General features: G+C 38.4%; 2 protein-coding genes across 2 annotated transcripts; one reads left to right on the top strand and one right to left on the bottom strand.

Annotated features, from left to right (window-relative positions):
- Positions 1–9: 9 nt before the first annotated feature.
- On the bottom strand, positions 10–10977 carry crlf1b (cytokine receptor-like factor 1b). The gene is made up of 8 exons (XM_042006593.1): positions 10779–10977; positions 9031–9309; positions 7312–7441; positions 6940–7112; positions 4215–4372; positions 3371–3539; positions 1480–1661; positions 10–606 (listed from the first exon to the last, which is right to left on the bottom strand). Exons 1-8 carry the CDS (start codon positions 10834–10836, stop codon positions 583–585), a joined length of 1173 nt encoding a protein of 390 aa, XP_041862527.1. The 5' UTR covers positions 10837–10977; the 3' UTR covers positions 10–582.
- A 2371-nt stretch (positions 10978–13348) lies between these two features.
- On the top strand, positions 13349–24504 carry tmem59l (transmembrane protein 59-like). Its single transcript, XM_042007417.1, has 8 exons — positions 13349–13650; positions 14870–14975; positions 15625–15719; positions 15928–16080; positions 20708–20813; positions 20968–21082; positions 21909–22026; positions 22803–24504. Exons 1-8 carry the CDS (start codon positions 13486–13488, stop codon positions 22959–22961), a joined length of 1017 nt encoding a protein of 338 aa, XP_041863351.1. The 5' UTR covers positions 13349–13485; the 3' UTR covers positions 22962–24504.
- Positions 24505–25362: the final 858 nt, after the last annotated feature.

Here is a 25362-nt window from a genome sequence, read left to right on the forward strand (position 1 = left end):
AAACAATCATTCACTTATGGAAACAGAAAAATATCAGAAATGACATTTTAAGCAAATAACCTGGTCAGTTTTTACAATGAAGCCTTTAATCTTTTTTAATTACTTATGCAACCAGCACATTCATCTATCCACCTCTCACTTTATTCAGCTTCCATGGGGTAAAAGGCAGAACACACCATACACACATTTCCAGTCTATCACAACACTTCGTTTTAGGAATTCTGAACATCTTTTAAGACATTTCATGCATACTGATCATTAAAAAAACTTGAAATGCAAATGTTAAGATTTTTTCCTGACTAATTAGCAGATTCTGTGGGTAAGTATGTTTACATAGCAAACGGATCCATCAGCAGGTTTAGACCATGGAACAGCACAGAAAGGCTGCATTGTCTCACTGGTGTTATCTCCCACCCAGGCCCTTTTAAACTCAAGTGAAGTCTTTATGACCGACCACTGCAGAGTCCCTCAGATGGGAGCTTGGACCTCTCACAGCTGGGATTCTCTGGATCAGTTTGTAGTGTGTCTTGACTCTTGATGCTCCTCTTAAATTAAACACCACAGTGGTACTAAGCCTTCGTTCTATGAATTATTGTCTTGTTGAATCTGAAAAGACAAAAGCAGATGTTTATTTTTTAACTCATATAAGTCAGTGAGAAAAAACTCCACTACTCACAATTTCTGTCCGGCTGCCATGTTTTTTCTCCTTTTCCTCTCAGTCTGTGTTTGCATCATCTCTTTCTTATTCTCTGTGTAGCTCTCCCAACCCCCACCCCCGTCCCACTTCTCTCCAGGTAATCAATGGGAAGCTGTCACACTTTGTGAACAAAGACATTACTCAGGCGACAGCTTATGCCCTATAAAGCAGTAAAAATCTGGAGAGTGCTGAGCTAATTGAGTCAGGTAGACTAAAGGTTTCTGTGAGTTCAAGGGCTGAGCAGCAGAGGATGTGGCTAAGGGGTATGAACTCTTCACAAAGTTGCATAAAGACATGATCCCGAGGCTTTGCGTGCCGTTTGGCCTGAGTTGTTTTTGTGAAAGGGGATCTTCATGCCAGGAGAAAACACAAGGAGTACATTACAGCTGTCTGTTAATTACATTTACATGTATATTTCTCTTTGTTGTGGTCATCGACTGAAGATCAGACGTCCACTGATTAAAATATGTAATAAAATCAGAATGCCTGACGGAGAACATGTACCCTTTTATGCTCCCACTTCTGGGCCTTTAAAGTTTAAACCGCAAATTTTACCTGATCATTAAATACAGACTGAAACTGCACAGAACCAGTTCAAGAGAAATATTTCCTCTTTATTGTTTGTAAAATGCTGACCACATGGCAAATCAACAAAGGCAGGGTCAACTGATTCAGCTCGGATACCGATGCATCAGCAGTGATGTGTGTGTGTGTGTGTGTGTGTGTGTGATGGCAGCTCAGCAGAGACAGTAAACAGAAAACAGAAATTTCTGCTTACCTACCTGGTTGCGCGTTTTGTGCGGTTTCTGCAGCCACACCCTCCACTGATCGTAGAGTTTGATTGACATGCCGCTGCAGCCGTGCGTGTGCTTGCGGACCCAGCCGAAGAACTGCTTTAGTTCCCGCCGCAGGGGGGTGTTCTGCTCACCGGGCCTGGGACTACAGGAGGCTCTTTGCAGTCTCTCTGTGAGGAGGAGGAGGAGGAGGAGGAGGAAGAAGGGAGAGACAGTGAGGGTGGTAAGAGATGATAGCAAAGCGGGATGATGATGGGAGAAAAACCTCAAGGTTATAGCTAGGACAGGAAATTGCACAAGAGGGTGTAGAAACTCTACAAAGACAGCTAAGGAGGCAGCATGTCAGGATATAAAGTAGGTCCCACCACTTGTTTTTTCCTTTTTTTTTCCTGTGATATTTAACTGACAAAGTTTTCCTCTTGTCACTATTTTAGGAAATCAGTATAGTTTAAATTCCATTTATTGTCATTTTTTTTATTCAAGCAAAAAGCTTCTTTTTGCTGGGAAACATTGACAAGAGGGATAATGCTATGAAATTTTGCTGTAGTAAAATAAAAAAAAATCTTTACAACCTAATTTAACAAATTTGCAAAGCCATATTTTGACCATAACATGAAGTAAAATGTTCTTACAAATTGAAGGAAAGTTCCCATATACCGACATATACCGACCTAACAGATCTCATCTGGAGGAGTTGGAGAAGCTTAGTCATGAATGTGCTAAAATCCCAGTGGCTGGAGGTGCTAAACTAATAGATACACCCAATGAAACTGGTCGCTGTAAAAGTGGCACTTCAAAGTCTTTGGGGAGATGAATGCTTCATCTCCACAGAGCAGGTTGTGTCATCTATGTCATGTACTGTAAATTAAATTGTGGAAATGGCCACACCTGAAAAACACCAACATTTTTAGCAGTTTTACTTGTGGGCACACAGTGTAAGATTTAGCACACACACACACACAAACAAACAAAAAAAAAACTGTTGGACTGTTGGATTTTACTTCATCTAATATAAATTAGATCTATAAAATATCCAAATAGCTTTGTAGCTCAAATTTCCTACACCATGGTGGGTCCTGAGTGCACAATTATGATGACTAATGTTGCTTAATCTTGCAGAAATGATGATGTAAACAAGGTGGCAGATTCATGAAAAGACGTTTGTCAGTGTAATGTCCTTAACTCTTGAGGTGATGTGCCGTATTTGGCTTCCTTGGGAGATGGCTGTCGTCTGCCACAATCAATTCTTCATGGCAAACGACAGAGCTCGATAACGACTTCCTCCCTCTAGAGAGTAAATACCACATAACCTATGTAACTCATTATCCTTTCCTCCTGCTCCCCAACCTGCTTCCACTCAAACTTTATAGGCTCTGTGTGTGCCACAGACTGACAACCGGATTTTTAACTTGATCAATCTTTGAAGCAAACAACAAAAATCTATCAAATGTCCCTTTTGGCTCTTTGCAGTTCTCTCTAATCCTCTGCTTGCAGATCTCTATCAAAGTATCAAGCCGATTGATGTTTAGTTTCCTCCGGCTCACATGCGGTTTGGATCTTCTTGTGCAGGATGTTGAATCAGGGATAAGGGACATTGTTTTTCTGGCTTTAATTGGCAAAGAAAGGTTGATTATTAGAAAGGAATGAATGGTCAAGATTTGTGGGCATTGCAGATGTTTGGGTAGCATTTAAAGGCAAATTAAGCCATGAGACAGCCATTAAAGAAGAACTTCTTGTATACTTTTAAACATTTATAGGTTTAATTTTTCCTGTTCAGAAAAGACAAGAACTTCTTTCATCATTGCCTTTTGTAAAATTATAGATATAACCGTCATATGAATGTAAATCTCTTTGGTTAGGTGTACTGCAAAGTTCGTACCACTGTTGGGTGTGGAGGCAGCTGTCGGGTGGCTCCAGTCACTCCAGATACCAGGTTTCTTAGAACCAAAGATCCCCACTGGGTTGCATCTAACTTGGACAAAATAGACAGTCCCAGGCTTGAGTCCAGCCAGCCGACATGCTGTCAGATTTCCAACATCATCCACCACCTGAGAGACGGGACAAAATAACATGCAAAAGAGGAGTAGTGGTCAGTCTGTAGAAGCAGACTCACGAAACAATTCAAAACCTGAATGTAAAGAGACATTTATTATTTCTTGGGATTGGGAATCTACTGTCATGTAATATCATCAGATTGGAATCAAATTCATTTTGCAGCAAAAGCTCTCGAAGTTTAGTTTAATTTAACATAACCATATTTGTCTGTAGCACAGATTTAAAGCATATTGTCCTGTTTATGTGCCTTTTCTAACTTTGTTCTATTTTCATCTTTGATATTATTAAGTCAATAGTTAAATTCAACTGAAAATCTATAATTCAAACATGTGATATAGTATTTGCCCTGATACACTGCCAAGAAAAAATATGAAGCTTTTGATAGAGATAATCTAAGCAGTACTCTGTAACTGATATAACTAATATAAGTAGTTAAATTTAAAGCTTCAATTCAGCTTTAAATGAAAAAATTCACCAACTATAAATCTCTAGTGACCGCCAAGGTTGTTACGAAAGAGTAACATTTGATTAAACCAATGGCACAAGCTAAGTTTATTATTTTGCAGATCAGACACCATCAATCACAGAGGTGTCACAGCTGCAGAGACAGTGTGTGTGTGTGTGTGTGTGTGTTAATCTGCCACTTTGCACGCTGCTGTTTGGACCACCTTCCAGTCTGCACTGTCCTCCAGTCTGTAGCGTATCTGATATTTGGCCTGAAAGAGGATGTCCTTGAGCTCGGGTGGACTGGCCCAACGGACTGTCAGCTGGTCTTCAAGGTTGCCGACACGACTCACCTGCACGTTGCCAGGAGGGTCTGTGGTGACTGCATGAATACAAGCATTAGCAAGTTTAGATGCACTGGCTCTACAGTAAAATAAAGGATACAGTATGAAAGTCAGATGAACAGGTGGAACTCACAACAAACAGGACATAACAGTGAGGAGACAAGTACTAAAACACACAAGTTTGCTTGAAGAAAACATTTCTTTACAATGACTGGAAAAAAGTTATAACCCTACAAATGTAGTTAAGATATGACACCTTGGTAAAAAAAGATCTGAGACCTCAAAACTCATACAATAGACAATAGAGATTTTTCTTTTTTTTTCTACCCTCAAATTATACAAAACAAAAACAAGGCACCATATTTGCTATAAATGTTGAAAAGAGAAGCTTTCTTTTTCCTGGAGATCAGTTCATCTTCTGCTATGTTGACATGAGACACAAGTAAAGGTACCCACATTTTAGCATACCAGTGCATTAAAGACTAAGTTGCAGGTCCAAGTCAGTCTGTTCTTCCTGTGAGAGCATGCTGTACCTCCGTCATCATTAAATAAAACATCTCCCCACCTCTATAAAGTAGTTCAAGTGCTTTGAAGGGAAGATTAAAGGGGCAGCAACATGAGACTCAAAGGAAAGAACTTATTAAAAGTCTTGTAAAAGTGCCTCATGTTTGCAACCATCAGTTTGACGGATCAGTCACTGCCTTCATCGCTCAGCTGTGATGCTGTTCATCAGCTGAGACAACTTATATGGTTTGCTTAAAGAAAAGAGGGACCACTGAGCCAGAACACGCCTTCTCAGAGCTACTATTTCTGTTAATGTGGCAGTGTGATGCTTCACATATAAGACATGGCACATGCGTTTCTTCCAAAACAGTCAGAGCCTCCAAATGATCAGTTCTCATTAGATTACAGAAGGTGGGTCAAAGTCACAGTTTTAAGCTAAGTCACGATAACATGTAGTATATCAATAATTTTGCTAAGATGGACAGATAGACGGTCTATAGGAGTTTTGAATACTACACCAAGATATTTAAAAAAAAAAAAAAAAAATCCAAAACAGGTCAAAACACACCATTTATATAAGAGAGTATTAATAATAAAGATATCAAGCAAATATTTGTTATGGAAAATAGCCATAAACTTGGCCAATCTGAGCAATTTTAAGGCCACGTGTGATTAAATCTAAATAATTTAAAATGAAAGCTGTAGAAATGTTAGTTTATATATATATATATATATATAAATAAAAGAAAAGAAATTCATCCTTATTAAAAACTAGATTAATTAATTTTAACAGTCACTCTTAAACAATCTATCTGCAACAGACTGGAGACCTGTCCAGGGTGTACCCTGTATCCCAACGGCTACAGCTTTCCATGTGATATTCAAATGAGGTATATTATCATATGATGTGCAGGTATTTGCTAATTTGCTTTAGATGTCAATTAAAGGAAGGGTATTAAAAACAACTTTAAAATGTTCATTTTGGATGTTACCATTTCTTATTAAAACAGAAAATGACTCATTTATGAGGATTAATTCACAACCACTGAATTTAATTTAATCACATTTTATATTTATAATATCAATAGATATTATGAATAAGGATGGGGCCTTCCTCTGTCGTCTTCTTGGTGGGTGCGTGGTTATCCCTGCGGTGGACTGCTTGGCCGTGTGCTCTATGGTGACTGCTGGTTCCCTGGGCCTCAGGGCCTCGGGTGCTCATTGTCTGCTTCTGATCCTTGGACGGGGTATAGTTGCATTTGCACAATCACACCCATCATTAAATACAACTCATTCCTTATATTTTGCACTCACTCACCTATACACACACACTCTTTCTCACACTTACACTCATTTACTAACACATATCCTTATATAGTTACTGTGCTCCCTGCAGGTTTAATTACCAAAAGCCACAGTCAAGTTCACACATACTTGTTTTCATTAACCAAGCTTTTCTCAGGTTTTTCTTCCTATAGATGCTGCTGATGATTCTCTGCTTTGTTTTCTTACGGAGGTAATAAGATGTTTTTTGTTAAGTTTCTTTACAGGTGCAGCAGGTGGTTATCTGAGTTTTCTGTTTTGGTTAATGTGTTTGGCACAACACGTCTGCCAGATCATTTTTCTGCCGATTATGATATTTGACAGGACAAGGTAAAAAAAAAAAAAAAAAAAAAACAAAGAATAATTTTTTTTCTTATGGTTTATATGACTAAATTTTGCCCATGGGATAATTTTGCAAAACAGTAAAAAATTCACTAAAATAGCAGATTTACATTTTTATTAATAAAAGATAAAAATCACAATAAAACTCATTTTAATGTTACCTTCTTCAGTACAGCGTTTTACAGCTATTCATTGAAATTTTTTTCATATATTTATCCCACAGAAACTTTTATCACTTAAATGGGTTCCTGTTGTGAATGTGTCGTTGTTGACTCCACAAAGCAGCTTGCTTTAGCCAGTAAATTTACTTATTGTCAAATTTTCAATAATTAAATAATAATAATAAAAAAAAACTACACTTGCTCATGTCTTGCTTAGTAGACTGAGTTCTTTACATAGTTTTAATACTGAAATACGTGAAATGTCTCTTACTTGCCTACATCAAGGATGTCCACAGAGGTGATGTCAGAGGTAGCTGATCCCAGCTGATTGGTGGCCTCCACCCAGATCTCATACGGGGTGAAGAGGGCGATATTGCTGGGGATGTAGCAGGAGTACTCCTGCCTTACTGTGCTGTAATTTTCACACTCCTTTTCCTTCCCATGCCACCTGAACATAAAACCAAAAAAGGCAGGCAAATGACTTTTAACAGTTTTTACTCAAACACACACACCATCTGAATGTAGAGTATGTTTTAGGAAATAAACTATTTGCATCATGCACACATTCATAAGTGTGTTCTAGACTACCTGAGGGATATGGGACGAGGTGATCACCCGTGGGGTGCATCAGGTCTGGGGGAGCTCACCTCAGTTTGTACTTGAGGGTATATTTGGTTCGGATGTGGGTCTCACCCTGCCCACCCAGGCTCCACTTGCAGCTCAAGTCCTTTGTGTTGTGGGACCAACATGTCAAATTGACTGGCTTTTCTGGAGCCACTGGAGAAAAAGACAAATAAAAAAATAAAATAAATAAAAATAAATAGATAAATAAATAATGTTGTCTTACTATACATCCTAGTTTTGTTATTTGAACATTTCTTAGTATTTATTATTTATTATTTTATCAAAAGCTCACTTGTAAGATATTAACAGAAGAATTGAAGCCTTTATTTTTGGCTGTAAATTTAGTTAATATTACCACCTGAAAAAAAACTTACATAGGCTTTACTGAATCTTAATTTTAGATTTCCATTTGTTATTTATTATTTTTCCCCCCTTTGCTTAAAATTACATCAGATATGGTGTTATTAGATTTTCATGACCCCCCCACTTCCAGGTGTATATCTGTTCGGACACCTCCACTGAAACGTAAACCCCAAAAGGAAAAAAACGGAAGATAAAATGTTACCTTAAAAATTCTGTAGGTATGTTATATTTGCATTTAGAGTGGTCCCAAAAAAAAAGACCTTTAAAAACCCAATAGATTTGGATCAGAGTTTTTAGTCTTTTTTTTTTTTTAACTAAAGTTTAAGAGGTTTTAGAGTTGAAGCCTGTTTACAATCATCATCAGGATGAACTCTGGCTTCAAAAGCGTAAGTACACGACAACAGGACAGGGCAGCACCCAGTGGTGTTTTCGTGAGAAGCTGCAAACAAGTTTGACAAATTCATTGATGGAAACTTAAATAATTATTTACTACATCATGGTCATTGATTAATATAATCAACATAGCTTATCTGTGTAAATATTTTAAATAATTTGAGCTGAAGTGTTGTCATCAGCTTGTCTTACTTCCTTGAAATTGAAATCCATATTAGCCTTAAAAATCCAGACTCAGTCAGACTCAACAGTATCCAATCAGCGGCTATCTAAGGGGGTTATCAATAACCTCATTCCTCAGCCTGTAATGTAGCTGATAAATAACAGTTAACAGAACTATAGAGGTCAAGGTGAAATCTGTAAAATCAAGAAAACTTTCTGAGATAACTGCTTATAAGATGGCTACAAAAAAAACCAAAAAAAAAACAAAAAGAAAAACACACTTTATTGCAAAAGACCTCAGGAAGATTTAATAGATGGTGAGGAGGTGGAGGACTGTTGCAATGTGCAGCAACACCTGCATAAACATGTCATTCATGATGGAGTCATTAGAAGTGTTGTTTAGCTGCATCCTGGGCATTAATGTATATAATCAAATAAACCTTATGGTCAATTTAACTTCTGTGGACTGAACAACGGAATAAAAAATTTTGGACTTTAGAAGTAATTTTTGGTTCATGCTGCAACTTTAAGGGGAAGATTGAAGAACTGAACACATCCTTTAGACACCAACAAATACTTGACACAAACATTTTACTGTCTGAAAATTTGTGTAAATAAAAAAAAGGAAAAGAAATACAAGCAAAAGGATTTGTTGCCCTCATCTAAACATCACTGAAAATGTATGAATGTGTGAAAACCCCAAGAGGACAGTGCATGGAAGATGGCTCATTAAACAGAACAAGAACCTTTAACTGAAGAAATGGGTAAAAAACAAACAAACAAACAAACAAGCATTGCATTATAAATGATCAGCCTTCACTTACTGCCCACATAGAGACAAGAACCATCCAAAATACTTCCATCTGCTCCATGACACACCAGGTTGTCTCCAGACTGCTGCCGGGAGCCATTGAGGCTGTGAAGGGTGACACTTAGGACGTTGGAGGACACCAAACTGTAGGTATCGCTGGACAGACGCACCCCATTCAGGGTCCAGTACGCAGTGCTGGCATGGAGGCCGAGCTCAGGGCTGAGCGTGCATGTGGCTGTCAGACTGGAGCCAATGTGCAGAACGGCATCCTGGGGCGAGACAACTGCAACATCTGGATGATGGACACACACAGGACTACTTTTTAATTTGTGCAGGATAAAAAAAACACATTTATATTAATCTTTACTTTATTTCTAAATAAGTGGATTCATTTTTAATATTACATATTTATTTAATAAAGCTTCCAATCCTTAAATTTATGTGTATGGCTACTATAATACTCTACCATAAACAAATAGATGTTAATAAAGCCTTTGTAAAGTTTTAGTGTCCACACTTCAGTTAAGTTAATATTAACAAAAATTTTATCTATTTTTAATAAAAATATATATTAATCCTTTCTTTAACTAGTTTCTTCAGTCAGATCAGATTGGACGGCTGCTTGCGTGTACTTAGAGTTGTGAAACGCACGTGCTTCAGGTTGAAGCTGCAACTTTTTTAGGCAGAAATCATTACAGCCAACATTTCTGGCCAGCTATATAAAAATTGGGCTGTCTGGGTGTTTGTGTTTGAGGGAGCACAGCAGTGCTGCACCACAACAAAGCATCAGCTCAGCGCATGTTTATGACCCCATAATGAAGTGGATTTATAGAGCCTCGGGAGGAGAACTAAGAAAGGTCACCCTGGTTTGTCAGTAAAATCCTTAAATGTTTTTCCATACATGATCCCTCTAAGGCAGAAAGTTTTCTCTTATGATTGATGCCCATGAAAAACTCTTAGCTGTACATTCTCACATAAACACAAGTTAACATACAAGGTTTTATTAACTGTGCTGAAGGTGGGTGGCAAAGAAACTTTCAAGCACATGTGTTACTACACTTTTTCAAATCCAGCCTATTTAACATTTAATATGAAGAAATAATATTTGGCGTATAAATGATGAAAGGAAAGAAGATTCACTCTTGGGTCCTGGTGAGTGGAAATCATAATTCTGTGATTACTGTGGATGAAAAATATTAAGGGGTAATTTCACAGTCCATTGATAATAAATTTGCATCCTGATGACTTCACATTTTCTTAATGCAACAGTGATAATGAACCCTGTTTCACTTAGTCTCATCAGATACATCACCACCAACTCTATTAGGCCTTGTTCTCATTCTAATCTTACCTCAGGAACAAAATCACTCCTAATTGTTTAATTTAGGTTAATTTAGAGGGAAATGGCTCAGTTAGGCTGATATTATGTTTTTAGAGCATATATTAAGTAAGTTGCAAAATATCCAAATGTTTTAGTCAACAAGGCTTTGTAAATATTACAATAACATCTATAAAAAAATCTCAGCTTGCAAATCACAAACAGGCATCTTATTTCAGTGTTTCTGTGTGTAGGTTAACTGTGAATATAACTGGTTAGTTCATTGTCATCTATGAGAGGCAATAAAGTTCATTGTGCTACTATAATGCTATTTCAAAGTACAGAGTGTTATATGCATTTTACTAACTCTGGATTTTCTTTTAAACAGCTGTCTGTGTCTCATCTCACAGAAACAAAAGTGTCTGTTAAAGTTTGATACTTACATGTGGAAGAGAGCAACATGTGCGTGACAAGGAGGAGCAAAAACATGAAGCAAAACATAGTTTGTGAGCTTTTTTTTTTTTCACTTTTCCTGTTTCTGTCCTTAGTTCCTTCGTAGCAGGGCAAACAGGTAAAGCTGAAGGACCTGTGCAGCTTCACAGCTCAAATCAAACGCTGGCTCTTCTGAAAGAACAAGCTGACTTCAAACAGTCTGAGGAAGCATGCGTTTCACCTCGTTGTGATCCCACTGCTTCTCTGCAGCAGCTACAACACTCAGGTTCATAATGCTTTGCTCCTCCCTTGTTTTCCCACAGTGTTAGATCATTAGCGTTTCTCAGCTGGTCCACTCCCAAACCTCTTGTCTGCTTTTGTTACGTTGAGGGGGTGTGGTTGCATTTGCAGGATTGCACTCATTATTCAACACAAATCATTCCTTATATTTTGCCCTCAAAGCCACACACACACACACCTATAGTACAGCTACCTTACAAAGCAAGATAAAATTTTCTGCTTTCATTTGTAACCAAACACAAGATGCTTCAGTTAATTTGATGATGCCTTTGATTCAGTTTGGAGACACTTGTGTTATCTATGTAGCTACAGGCCCACAACTATTTTTAAATCATTTAAGTCTACTGCTCACAGTTGAATAATATGGATACTCCATGTGCAGTCTATCAAGTAGTGCTTCAAAGTTTGTGAACCCTTTAGAATTTACCTTATACCTTATAATAGACATGACCTAATAGATCAATAGATTTTATATGAATAGATAAAAATAGAATCCATTTAAGAAAAAATGTTTTAGTTGTTTAGTTGTTGTAAATATGCTATGATGGAGCTGGAACCTCAGGTCTGTCATTATAAAGTGCAACTAGACATTTCAGGTAATGGTTGATCCTCTCATTAATCAGCTTTAAGCTTTTTTTTTTTTTTCATTCCTTCTTACTGAATCGATTCCTCTCTGGGTTGTTTGACTTTCCTCACATAAACTTAATTCCGGTTCTTCCACGTTGTTCCTACACTGAATTCAGCGCAGACTTTGACTTTTTTTTTCCAAAACATAAACAGCTTTTGTATCTAGGATTGTTGTCTGTTAGGCCTACTTTCAGTAAAGATATTTCACAGATGTTTCATCTGCCATTCAGTGGTATAATCTAGAATTTATTGTTCCATTGTGCCTGCTGTCCTGAGCCAGATGCAGCAAAATTGTCTCAGTCTGAATGCTGGAATTAAATTACTTCCTGTCTCCATTTTCAGAAAAATAGAGTGTATTTTCTTGTTTTACCTTTCTTATGTACCTACTATATTACTTATAGATATATTTATAAGAAATATATTTTATTAAATATGTGCTAATTAGCATCAAATTAAAATTTTTTAAACTTTGTGAAAGAACACCTTTTTAATGGCTGTTTCATCTGAAGCTGAAATTAAGCAGAAGGCACATTGCTGCCTGTTATGCCTCACTTTCAATCAAAATATTTTACTTTGGTCTCATTAACTCACTATTAATTATTTTAAGAACATTCTGCCTTATCCTTATGAGTTTAAATCAATGCTAATTTTAAGGAATAGTGTTTCTCTTTGTCCACATCATTGTTTAATTTACTCCTGATGAAGGATTCATGAACATCATCGCTATCCAATGTGAAAGAGGTCTTTAGTTTCTCAGAGGTCACGCTGTGTTCCTATGAGACATTTTGTTCTTTGAATGATCTTTGTTTGGTTGACCACTCCCGGGGAGGATAACAACAGCCGTGGATTTCTGACATTTGCACGCAGTCTGACTGTGAGATGGTGGAGTCCAGTTACTGTAGAAATATTTCCAGTCTGCAAAGCATCAAAATCTCTACTTCTGGTCTTAAGAATCTACATGAGGATACACTTCTTCAAACGTGGTGGTGAGGATCAGTTCTTTACTCTTAGAAAAGGTCCATTCAGACCTGACTTGAGTTCACTGACTAAAATCACTTGAGTTCACCTTAACAACTTTTATTCCTAAACATTTACAATTTACGAGACATATTATTGCTTCATCTGTTTAATTTGGACAGATATTATTTAAAGACTATAAGAATCTGAGAAATAATAAGAACTAAATATAATTGCAAAATAATCCAAGCACATTGTTATTGCTATTGTAATCTAATGTATATACTATAAGTATATTGTGCACCTTCAACCTCAGCTTTAAGTACATTTACATACCTTCCAGCACAAAATGTTGACAAACTACTTAAAGTTTTGGGTTTTTTTAAATCATTTTCTCAGCTAAAATACCACTGAATCTCATGCTTGTTCCAGCAGAATCTTTACATCATCTGATAATTGGGACATTAATAGTTGATGAACTGTCAGCTGCAACAAACGGCCCATCTGTCCGCTCCACGCGCCACATCTGCCACCCGCAGCCCGGCCTTTATCAACTACCTCCAAGCCCCCCAATAAAAGTCTTCAGTGGCACATTATGCACTGCAGTGAAGGCTGCTTTGCAGGTTGAGTTTGAACGGGGAAAAGGCGCGTGCGTGACGACGACGGTGATGATGCTGATGCGCGTGACGCAAGCTACCAACAGAGGCAGATCAGCAGAGCGGGCAGACAGGAGCTGGGCTGAGGCAGCAGCATCCGCACCAGCAGCGCCGCCACAAAAAAGGAGCGCAGTGCAGGTTGAAGCTCGACTTTCCGCTCCTCTCTTCAGGGTTTCAGATGCTCCGGTTCGGCGGCAGTATGTGCGGCTTCTCGGCCTTGCTCTCGGTGCTGGTGGCTGGACTCGCGGCTGCGTCCTCGGATCTGTTTGACAACCAACTGGGCGATATCAATTACTGCAAAAAACAATGCCAGCTCACCATCAAAACCAAAAGCCCTGCGAAAGTAAGTTATTCCTTATTGCCAGAGGGTGAGAGGACTTTGCAGGGAGCGTATTATCAAGCAGACGACGTCATGCTGTTGTAGGTTATATATTTGCAACGAAAAAGAAAGAAAAAAAATCACAATTGCCTGTTTTGGGATTGAAAAGTGGTTATCAGTGTGAAAAACGTTAAAATGAACATCCTTGGATCTGTGCGTACCGACACGCTCGCTTCGATTTTTCGTTGCATCCTTTTGGACGCGACGGCGCACAAATAGGCCGAAAAGATGCAGCTCATTTTGGTCTGCACCTTAAAGGCCAGTCCAAGATGTGAACTGCATTCAAGCTCATCCTGAGGTGTACCTGCTAAACACTGCACCAGCGATCGACCTGCAGGCATAATGCAGAATTCGGAGGAGCTGTGAAAATATTTATCGCGAAGCGCGAACATTTAATGACAGTTTACTCGACATCTCCCAGCGCAGACAAGGCCAGACTTGACGGGAGCGGGATGGTTGACATTATGATTTTGAATTTCTCCGACTTTCTCTGGTTTAGAGCATTACCTATAGATTTGCAGACTCGGATTGTTTTTTATTCTCACCACCTCCTCCTTCCTCTCCTCCTCCTCCGCTGCCTTCAGGTGTGGTTCAGACATCCTGCAAGGCAGCAGCAGAACTGCAGAGCGAATCTCAGTCATCTGCTTGAGGACTGTGATGGAAAATGAGTCGCTTATATATGTTGAGTTGTTGGGCTTTGAAGATGTTGTATGAGCCACCTCCTGTAAATATTAGGCACCGTCTCGTGGCTTGGGATAAACACACTTTTCTTATATTTGCTTCAAGCGAATTATCGCAGAAACGCAGTAAAGATGATGAAAAGCCTGTAATAAAGGTTCATGGTCGCACTCAGGAATTCTCTTTGTCTCTCCTGTTCTTATTAGAGGGCGCTGTTTCTCTTTGCAGAGAACATTGGGATATAATGTAATGAAGTTCATTGAAGTCCACTCCTAACACCACAGTTTAAAACAACTTGCTCATCATCGTTGGCTTCAATAGTAACAAAAAGGCTCTTATAAACTGTTATGACAGCTGCATCATGTCATTAAGAGATGCTGTGATCAGTCTACGTCATACTTCCAAACCCTCCGAACAAGACTGAGATGAAGTTTATCCACGATTACTGGAGACAGCTCCAATTTTGAAACTCTTTCTATCTTTCCTCTCTCTGTCTGGCTGTTAGGACTCTATAATGAATGCCTGTCACCGTGGTTGTCGCCTCTACTCCATCTGCCAGTTCGTCAATGGAAATGCTGGATTTAATACCAGCAAGGAGGAGTGCCAGGGAGGTGAGTCAGTATGTCTGTTGTACTGTTTGTTTGGACAAGTTTAATGGAGTTAGAATTCAAAGCAGAAGCTGCTGAAGCATGGAGAATAATTAAATTGTGTCTTTCTGCTTATTGTAGCAGTAGGCCATGTTGTGGTAGAAAAAAAGGCGTATTTATAGTAAATTAGAGGTTTTCAAAAGCAGTTTGCAGCCACGTCAAATTGTGTTCACAGGGCTTCTAGGACCGATGCAAGTCAACATCAAAGTGCTGAACACCTCAGTTCTGGTAAATATTGCAGTGTTTTCTGAAATCTGGAGGTCTCAGTGGGTATTTTTTGGGTGTTAGAGGCAATTTGTACTCTTCACACTACTATATTGGAAATCAATTATGTGATTTGCCATGCAGACAGAAGGTGCCTACTTGCCTCCGTGTTTCAGTAACATTAATATGGAAAGAACTGTCTTTGCAGAAGCAAAAAGATGCAACATCTCCCATCGCATCATTATCCTTCTGCCTTATCCTGTTTTATCTTGTTGAAGAGCTGAACGCTTTCTTTCCTGCTCATTCATTCTCTTTTTATTTCTTCATTTGCACTGGAAGCTTTTTCTTCCTTTTTTGTCCTTATATGAATTCTGTCAAGCTTTACACATGTTTGTTTCTTTCTCTGTAGCCTGCCAGGAGGCATACATGAAGCTGCTGGAGCAGGAGGCCTGCAGCACTGGTTGTGCCAGCCAACCCTCTGAACCTGAGATCAAGAGGAGGAAGGTGAGAAAAACCACTCTCCGCTCAATAAATTCACATCTAAACACACACTCACACCTACACATGGCAAAAGGTGCTATAAGCGACAGAGTGACATAAAGAGTGTCTAAATATTAAAACTAGAAATGTGTGTGTGTGTACAAACAGGAGTGTATCCAAACATAGTCAAGGCTTTCCTATGTAACTGTATGAGCTGCTCTCTCTTTCACAGCTGAAGGCCATGACTTTGCGCCCAAAGCCCCCCTCTGTGATGGAAGCTGTGTCCAGCTGGTGCAATGACATTGTCAGCTCCGCCCAGAGCTTCATCTCCTCCACCTGGACCTTTTACCTGCAGGCTGATGATGGCAAGGTTGTGGTTTTCCAGGTAAGACCCAACAAAGACTACAAATTTTGGGTGTATATAATTTGATGGGGTGGAGAGCAACGTCTAACACGTCAGTGTAAAATATCCCTTATGTGTTTTAAAGATATGTTGGCTGTTAAGGCCACAACTTATGATTCACATCATTTTCCTTCTCATGAAATAATCAATTGACCCCTGGTGTTCTATGGATCAAGGTATAACCATCCCAGAAGAGACCACTCTTATCTAAATAAAAAATGAATCAGCATAGCATGAAAGTGATCACTCAAAGCATTTTTATATTGATTTGCTTTGACCTTTCCTTTTAAGAGGACAAGTAGACCTATACCATGCTGGAATAGGAATAACAATAATTACAAAAGTAAAAGTGTGCAGCTTTTCTTAAGACTGTTACAAAGTCTTAATAATATACACCAAAATGGTTTTAAAAAGCTGTAAGATATTGTTCTAAACTATTCCACTAATAGAAGAGTTTGTTAAGAGGGTGGGAAAGTATTTGGAGACTTTGCGTCTCCACTGAGTTCAGTGGGCAGTGAGCTCCATAATATGGCGGCTCTAATAACAGCCTGAGATGTGGGAATAATCAGCAGGGCTCTCTGCTTGGCTCTAAGTGTTCAGGAGGGGTACATACCAGGTCAACAAGTCCAAAATGTATTTAGAAACCAGCCCACCCAAGGCTTTAAAAGGTGAACAGCATGGTTTTAAGTGCCAGTGAGTGGAGGCATGTTTAAGCCTTTTTGTCCCAGTAACAACTCTGCTGTGTTTTGGATCAATTGGATGTGATGAAGAGAGCCTCTGCTGAGACCAGAGCATGTTGTATTAGAGTAATCTAGGCAAACGTAGAAAAAAAAGCTTGTATAACCTTGTATAAGTTGCAGCTGAAATAAATTCCTTTTCAGTGTCAAGATTATCTTAAGCTGGAAAAAGCAAGACTGAACTATGTGTTGGACTTCTGCACCAAAACTGATGTTCTTATTAAATATTGCGCCTAGATTCTTAGGAGCATGTTCAGTGTTATTTGACAGACTTTTAGGATTAGCACCAACAGATCTGAGGGCATTCAGGAGACCAAACACAACAACCTCAAGTCAACTGTCTTGTAATTTAGGACATTTTGAGCTAGCCGGGAGACAAGCTATGGGAATCATAAGGATATAATGATATGTGGGCTTAAACTGAGAGCTAAACATCATAATCTTGAATGAGCTGAGTATTGGTTCCTCTAACCTCAAGAAAAAACAATGCAACCACATATCCGTGGTGGCTGGAGCCTATTTTTTATTGACAATGAACAAGTGAACTTATGAGTCACATTAAATCAAATTAACAGACTATTACCCTATCCTGTGTAACTCTGGAAAAGAAGTGAGAGAAAGCCAAAACATAAGCACAACATGCTATCTCCATATTATTTCAGAGAGAGATCGAGTCTTACTACAGACCTCACTGGACTATTAGGAGTCAGTTGTTCTGCAAGATGGTCTCAAATTAAGATGTTTATTTATTGATCTAGTCTATGCTGGTGCAAAGTTTGTGCATGTATGCAGGTTGAGAGTGTAAGTCAACAATGTGGAGAAAATGTTGTTAAATCAGTGTTATTCTTGTTTATTTATAAGTGTCATTTTAAATTATGACAGTATTCAGTGCCATGCATATTGGATGAGCATTACAGGTTCAACTGTGGTTAATTCACATAAAGATGGAGCCGTTTTGTAAGATTTAACAGAGAATAAATTGCTTAAAATAAAGTCTTGCATATGACAAATAGATATTAAGGAGGACATTTTATAATTTGAGAATATAACTATATACATCTTAAATTTTGATAAATAACCTCTCACCTTTTCTAATTCTAAAAGGATAACTATGGAATATGTTGCTGCAGCTTTCCCAGAGGTATGTGCTGTCATAGGGGAATTTTTAGATAAGGAACATTTAGCAAAGGTCAAACCACCTATATTTATTAAAGCTATAATAAGATTTGGTCTGTCTAACCACAAGGCTACTCGATCATATCCTCCTAATTCAAAAACCAACCAGAAACCTGCATCTACGTCAAATGTTTTTCTGTTTGGATAACTGACTTTATGGCAATTTTAGCAGCATAATTAAAGGGTTCAGTGGGAAATGATAGTATTTATGCACCCTAACCTATACACAGGCACTTCTGTATGAAAGAGAGCTCTCTTATAAGCGGAAATGTGGGGTTACGTACGAGAATCTGTGTGTAGACTGGGCTGTAATGTTCCACATCATATAGTGCAATACATCAAGCTCAGGGCATGAATTTAACAACATTTCTTTTGGACCTGGTGATGGATGTTTGCTCTTTGTGGCAGTGACGTGCTGACTGAAGCAGCGAGGGGCAGCCTGCCTCAGTGGGTCAGTGAGGAGACTGTCAGGCTTGTGTTTAGTGGGAAGCTGGCACACTGCCTCCAACTTGACAGATTGACTCTCCAAGTGTTAAAACAACAGAAAAAGTCCAACTAAGTCTAGGGACTGCAAAAGAGAGAGGGGGTGAGCACACGCCTGCCGCTGCAGCAGATCAAAGTTATGTGAATATCCACAAAGAGCTGACAGTCCACATGCTCTCACCTCCTAGACTGTTTTTGTATTTGTGTGAATTCATGTTGAAAGAATATACGTGCAGCTTCAAGCTTCTTTGCCAGTCAGGACCAGTCAGTTGCAGATTATTTAATGTGGTGATGTAAATGATGTACAATAAGGTCACACCTATGCTACAGAAAACTTGGGTAAAACATCACTTCGTCCCCGTCATCCCTTCTCACCTCATTACTTTAATCCATTGATAGTGAGAGTATCTTTGATAAAAAAAGTGAGTTGAATAAAGACCTCCAGCTGGTCCTGCAGAACAAATTGTTAGTTGTTAGTTGAGTTATCAGAAGCTCGTGTGTTCTTAGTGATTACATTAGTCATTCTGCCTGAATGGATTTAAAAGAAAATAAAGAAGGCAGAAGAGAGAGGGTTGATGAAAAGCGATAGTTTAATTAGTCAAGTATTGTTGTATATGTGCATCAGAACTATGACAGTTTTAACACTTTCCTACTAAAACCCACTAAAAGGGAAAGCCCAGTCACCCTGTGGAGGAAACTCATTTCAGTCGCTTGTATTACTTGTATATAAATATATATATATATATATATATATATATATATATATATATATATATATATGTATATATAATTCTCACGTCACGTCCCATGCATTTCTCTCTACTTTTTTGGCATGGTTAGCCTGTCTCTGACCATCAAAATACACAAGCACCCAGTAATGTCCAAAGAGTTGACCAAAAAAGGGACATTTTGCCTTTTGCAGATGCAGATCAAGCTCAGTTCATTCTGACAGTTATCTATGCAGTCAGCACATGAGATTCACTTCCTCTCATAGCTACCGTTGTCTCTCCCTGCATTTTCCACTGACACTACATCTGGTTTCAGTGAATGTCAGATAACATTGCTCACTCAGGGTAATAGGAGGGTTACAGGTGTTTTAAGAAGAAAATTAACAACCATATCTCCGCAGCAATAACAACATATTGCAGTTCTTCATTGTTCTAGATGTGTTATTGAAATAATTGAAAATGGCTAGTTTCCTACACTATAAACTAAAAGAATCTGAAAAGAATCAATATTAGTGTTTGACACTACAAGAGAATTTAAGGCAAAATAAGTAAGTGAATTAGTAAATAATTGGGAGGATGATGCTGCTGCAATGGGATATGCTTTGCAGTTCTAAATAGGTGAGAGACTGAGTTTTATTGCTGCTGTAGCTGAGGGACAGTCAGCAGTAGGGAAAATCCTCACAAAATCCTCTTTTAATGAGTTCTCTGGGTGCACATCCTTACTTATGTATGTATATATACATTACAGTATAGTATATAGTAATATTACATGATGTCACATGTCAAGTTTAAAATCAGTATTAATGTTTTCATTTCAGACCTCTGTGTAATGTTAGGTGAGGATCAGCTGGATGCTCCATTTGAAGAAGTTCAAAGTGTGATACCTCATGTGAAAATAATCCCATTGTGCTCTTTAAAGCCTCCAATCAGAGATTGAACCACTAACCCTGCTGTTGGGGGATGAGTGGTCTGCTAACTGAGCTAAAGCAGACAAATTATTAGGTGTTCCTAATAATTATAATAAGTCCCTTCAAGACAAAGGCAAAATTTCTGTCATTTGGCACAGCAGAAGCTTAAATATATTGATATGAAATGTCATTAAAAGTATTGGGATGAAAGCTGTTTATCTTGGTTAATCATAGGTTAATCAACAGCTGGATTTGTCTCATTAAGGAAAACGTGAGCAAGGAAAAACATGTAAATAATTTGAAAACAAACTTTATGGAAAGAAATACTCTCAAAATGATGTAATTTCTGTTTTATGTTTACTGTTCCATGTACTCTAAAACTAATGTGTAAGAGTTGACCGGGATGAGTAACGTGGACATCTGCAACTGAAAGGACATTATCACAGGGAAGTAAAATTAGGTTCTACCACCCAGGGGTGTCCTCAAAAAGGACTGTTACGTTCTCATGGTGAACTACAAAGATGAAATTATTGCATTTGCTGAAAGCCTTTGCTGTGTGCCTCCCGTCTATCCTCAGAGCCAGCCAGAGATGGAGTACTCCATGCCTGAGCTCCAGGCTCCTCGATCCAATGTGGCTGACAAACCCTGGCCTCAGGTCCACTCTCACACCCAGAGACCCCACGGTTAGAACATTAACTTAATGCACACTTGTACACAAACATGCTTATCGTGCTATCAAGAGCAGAGCTTATACAGTATGTTGTTGCAGTATTCAGTCATTGTACCTCTTGAACACATTAACATTAAACTCATGTATTTCTTTTAACTATGTGGCAGGTGTGAGGGGGCACGGAGAGAAGGGAGCTGCCAAAGCAGCTGGCAAAGGGAAGCACCCCGTCCAGCACACAGAGGACCCCACAGCTGAGCACGACTTCCTGGGCTGCATGTCAAGGTCACATACCCTGATAAAAGTTAGGATAAAATGACTCAGATTGAGGTCATAGAGTGAGCTTATGTTACTGTTAAGGATTTAGTAAAACAAACCCCAAGATTTTTTACAGCATATATTTAAGAGTTACAATACCGTTGTATCCTATAAAAAGGCATAGCTTTTAGATCAGTCCACACTTCCAACTGCATTACCTTCTTATGATATTGTAACAAAGGCAGATAAAGGTATGAGTTTGAGATTATCTTAATCTTTTTAGCCTCAATCTGAGTCAAATTTAGTTCAGTTTTATTAGTGCAGATCCAGTATGCAGTCAAAGTTATCCGATTAGGTCTAAATGTGTCCAAGGTATAATCAAATTTAATTTAACTCATTATAACTTAAACTAGTTCAATAAATTATTGTTGTGTTCATGCGATGTCAGTTTATGCATGTGTCTCACACTGAATAGTCCTTTACCTTAGTCCAGGGGTGTCCAAGTCCAATCCTTAAGATCTGCTATCCTGCAACTATTAGATGCATCCTTTCTACACACCTGAATGAAATGAATGGCTCGCTACCAGGCCTCTGCAGAGCTGCATGACATGCAGATGCAGGAATTCAGCCATTTGATTCAGGTGTGTTGGAGAAGGGATGCATGTAAAAGTTGCAAGATACTAGATCTCATGGACCAGACTTGGGTACCCCTGCCTTAGTCTTAACAGGAAAGCCTATATATTATAATGATATAATATGCAAATACAGCTGATTATTTGATGCCTTTATGTCACACCATTATCATTCTGATACCAGCACTCTTCTGTTCCGGTCCTTTTATTTCATTCTCCAGACGTTCAGGCCTTCCACGGTGGATTTTAGCTGCTTGCCTCTTCCTGTCCATCATGGTCATGCTGTGGCTCAGCTGTGCCAGCCTCGTCACTGCACCGGAACAGCATATCAAGACGCAGGTACACCTCCAGATTAGCACAACGATCTCTTTAATCAGCTGCTGCCTGGAAATTACATACTGGTTTTCCTTTGGATGTGCACCTGTGTGAACATCTCCAGAAATTATGCAAATCCATACCTGTACAGAATGAAGCTGTTTTATCTGAACATGGCAGTGATTTCCAAGAGGCGGATCATTTCAGATTCGTATCAGCATTTCCCATCCACAACGACTAGAATGCTGTTTTGTGTTTGTTTTTTTCCTTTCCAAAGGCTTAATTCTCTGCAGTCTCTCTACTTATTTCATCTGGAGGTGTTCATTTTAGTATTAGTTATGCAATATGCTATTTTTGTGGGCAGCAGACAAATAACCAAACATTTTTTTTTCATGCAAGAGCAATTTTCAAATTTTTTTTTTTCTTTTTTTATGAAAGGTTACTGCATTTTGCAATTGCTTACACAATTATTTTGTTGTTAATGTAACATTCGTCATCATCAGCCTTTCAGACAGATCTGATATCATATAAATTTACATCACTGAAACTGTCTGCTCCCTTAAATTCTCTTTACTTGATCAAAGACAGGGTTACCAGAGCAACAGATGTACAGCCACATTTTCCTAAAAACAGACCTTTAGATGACCACAGCAGATAAAGTTATTATTGAAACTGTTTATGAAGCCATGTCAAATGTAAAATGTCTGCAAAAGTCAAGTGGAATTTATGTCATTGTAGGTCTGTGTGAATTAACGTGTACCTATTTACTCGTTCTTATCTTTTCCTTTTTTTCTTCTTAGCTGAGCATTAATGGAGATAGGGAGTTTCTGGAGCATGTCCACAAAGTCAACCCATACCACCTGAGTCCCATGATTGCCGTCACCATGAAGCAATCAGAGGAAATCCAGGAAGCAGGGCCGCTGCCTGTCAAAGTTGACCTCAACAAAACATGTGTTTAGAGCGAATAAATAGAAGAGCTGCTGTTTTGTTTCCCTTGGTGACCATATATAAGCTCTGTGGCCCATCAGTGACACAAACGTATCACCCACTCAGTCAGCAGGATTTTTAAAAACTTATTCTTAGAAGCATGGCACCCTCTTGTCATTTAAAATCATCAGACACATCTTTTCAGTTAGCTCAACATGTCAGGTTTCTTGTACAGTTCAGATTTCTACGAGTACATCCTCAGATTATCAGATATTATGCGCTTGCTTGTTGCTTATTGATGAGACTGTGCCCTTGTCTCAGAGCCACATACGAGACAAGCAGAGAGGACAGATTACAGCTGAGAGCTGTCGTTTTTCATGTCTGCTTCAGAAAAACATAAAGACCCACCCTAGATTTAATTTTTCTTCATTCTCACAGAGTTGGGATTAATTAAAGTTGCTCACGTAGAGCACAGGGATAAAATAAATCAGTGAGGAGAGGAAGATGAATGAAAAATGATCAACATACTTGACTTCAGGAAACAAATACTGTAACTCACAATTTATGATCTGTTTACATAATCAGCATTACGAGCTCTTTGGTGGGATCGCCTTCACAAATGATCTGACAGAAGAGTTCAAGTGAGTAATCCTCAACAGAGCAACAAAAACTAAATTAGTGGATTTTATAATCTAAGTCTTGAGTGTGTGTTTGCATGTATCTGCAACTGCACATGTTCATCTGAGCTGAACAAACTCAAACTGGATCTGGGCGAGCTGTTTGAGGATAAGGAAATCTAAAAACTTTATTTGTTTTCTGTTGTACACATTCTGAGTCATCTACATGAATTATCAGATGAATTGTGTTGCTGAAGTGCCATAAACAGATAATGCATCATAGAAATGTAAATGCTCTTTGTGTAAAGTCATTGCAATGCAGACAGGAGAGGCGCTGGAAGAAGATTGCACCTATTACTGTATTATTATTATAATTATTGTTATTTTTTATTATATTATGGGTCTTATATCACTTCAAGAGTTTGTAGCTGTTACATGTGCTATGTGCTTTCTAATAGCTGACTATTTTGTATGTCCTAGGAGCACATACTGATGGATAACCTCCGTAATAATGTGTAATGCAAAGCTTTTAATATAGAACTTTGTTATTGAATGGAGTTGCACAGTCTTAGAGAAGATTTTCTGTTTTCCTCTCAGTGCTTTTGATGTCCTGTAATGCTCTCTTTTAACCCAGGCTATGTAGACAATAAACCGTGCATGCAAGTAATTTTTTGATAGTTTATCTCAACCGCTCGCCATGCCAGTATGGCACAGCTCTAGTGCAGACCAGTGTTTTTTCTATTTTTGGTTTTCATATTTACCATAGGCATTGAATAGAATGTATTGATGAATGATGATATCCTCATTATTTACAGCGAGGACTCTTGATTAAAAAGCCATCCAACCAATTAAAATACTGGTTCAAGCTGAAGGCATCTCCAAAGGAAGATGATATGAATTTCCATACTATATTCTGTTCTTTTTATCTGTCTGATTATTTTAAATTAAATGATACCTTGAACATGATTAAATAAAGTGTTTTCATTGTAAATAAATAAGAAGTGTAGATCTTTTTTCTTTCAGAAAGAAATATATTGAACTTATGGGTTATCCACATTGTATAGGATGAATTTGTGTGTTTGAGCATGCTAGTGTATGTGCTTATATGTATATGGACGCCCAAACAAGAGAAGCAACTAAAAATTCACTCCAACATGTGACGGCTGATCATCTCATAATGTTTAGATATGCTGCTCTAACAGGCTCTGATGCTACAGAGAGACTTTCAACAGGAATCTGGACTCTGGCTGCAGAGATTTGCTGCACTGGCACACAAAGGTCCAGCTTCTAGTTCATCTAGGTGCCGGGCATCTAGAGGCAACTCAAATCAAAGTTCACCTGTACAAGGCTGAAACAAAATAGTTAAGATAAACTTTACTTTATGTTTAGAGATGTTGGAAACAAAAAGGACAGCAAAAGAGATTTCCAAATTGGGGGACTTTGAGAACAAATGGTACCAAACTGTACCAAAATGCCCATTTTGAATACCTTGCCTCTACTGTATGTACTAAATCTTCCCTAATTTTGTTCTGCTTCACATATCAGAGTTATCCTTTGCAGAGATAATGTACACATGTTGTACTGTGATGTGATAGAGATTTAAAGCTGCACCTATTCATCCTGAAAGTGTTTTTTTTAAGACAAACATGAAACTTTTTCATTTCTGCTATGTTCCATCTTCATTTATTCTTCACAAGTAACACATATACTAATCTTAACCAACCTCACAAGTTTCCCCCTTACAATGTCTCCAAAAGTATTCAAATAGACCTTGAGGTCAACCAGCTAGTTTGTCCTCAATGTTCCAAGATCAAAA

This window comes from Melanotaenia boesemani, chromosome 14 (assembly GCF_017639745.1).
Source record: "Melanotaenia boesemani isolate fMelBoe1 chromosome 14, fMelBoe1.pri, whole genome shotgun sequence".
Lineage (NCBI taxonomy): Eukaryota > Metazoa > Chordata > Actinopteri > Atheriniformes > Melanotaeniidae > Melanotaenia > Melanotaenia boesemani.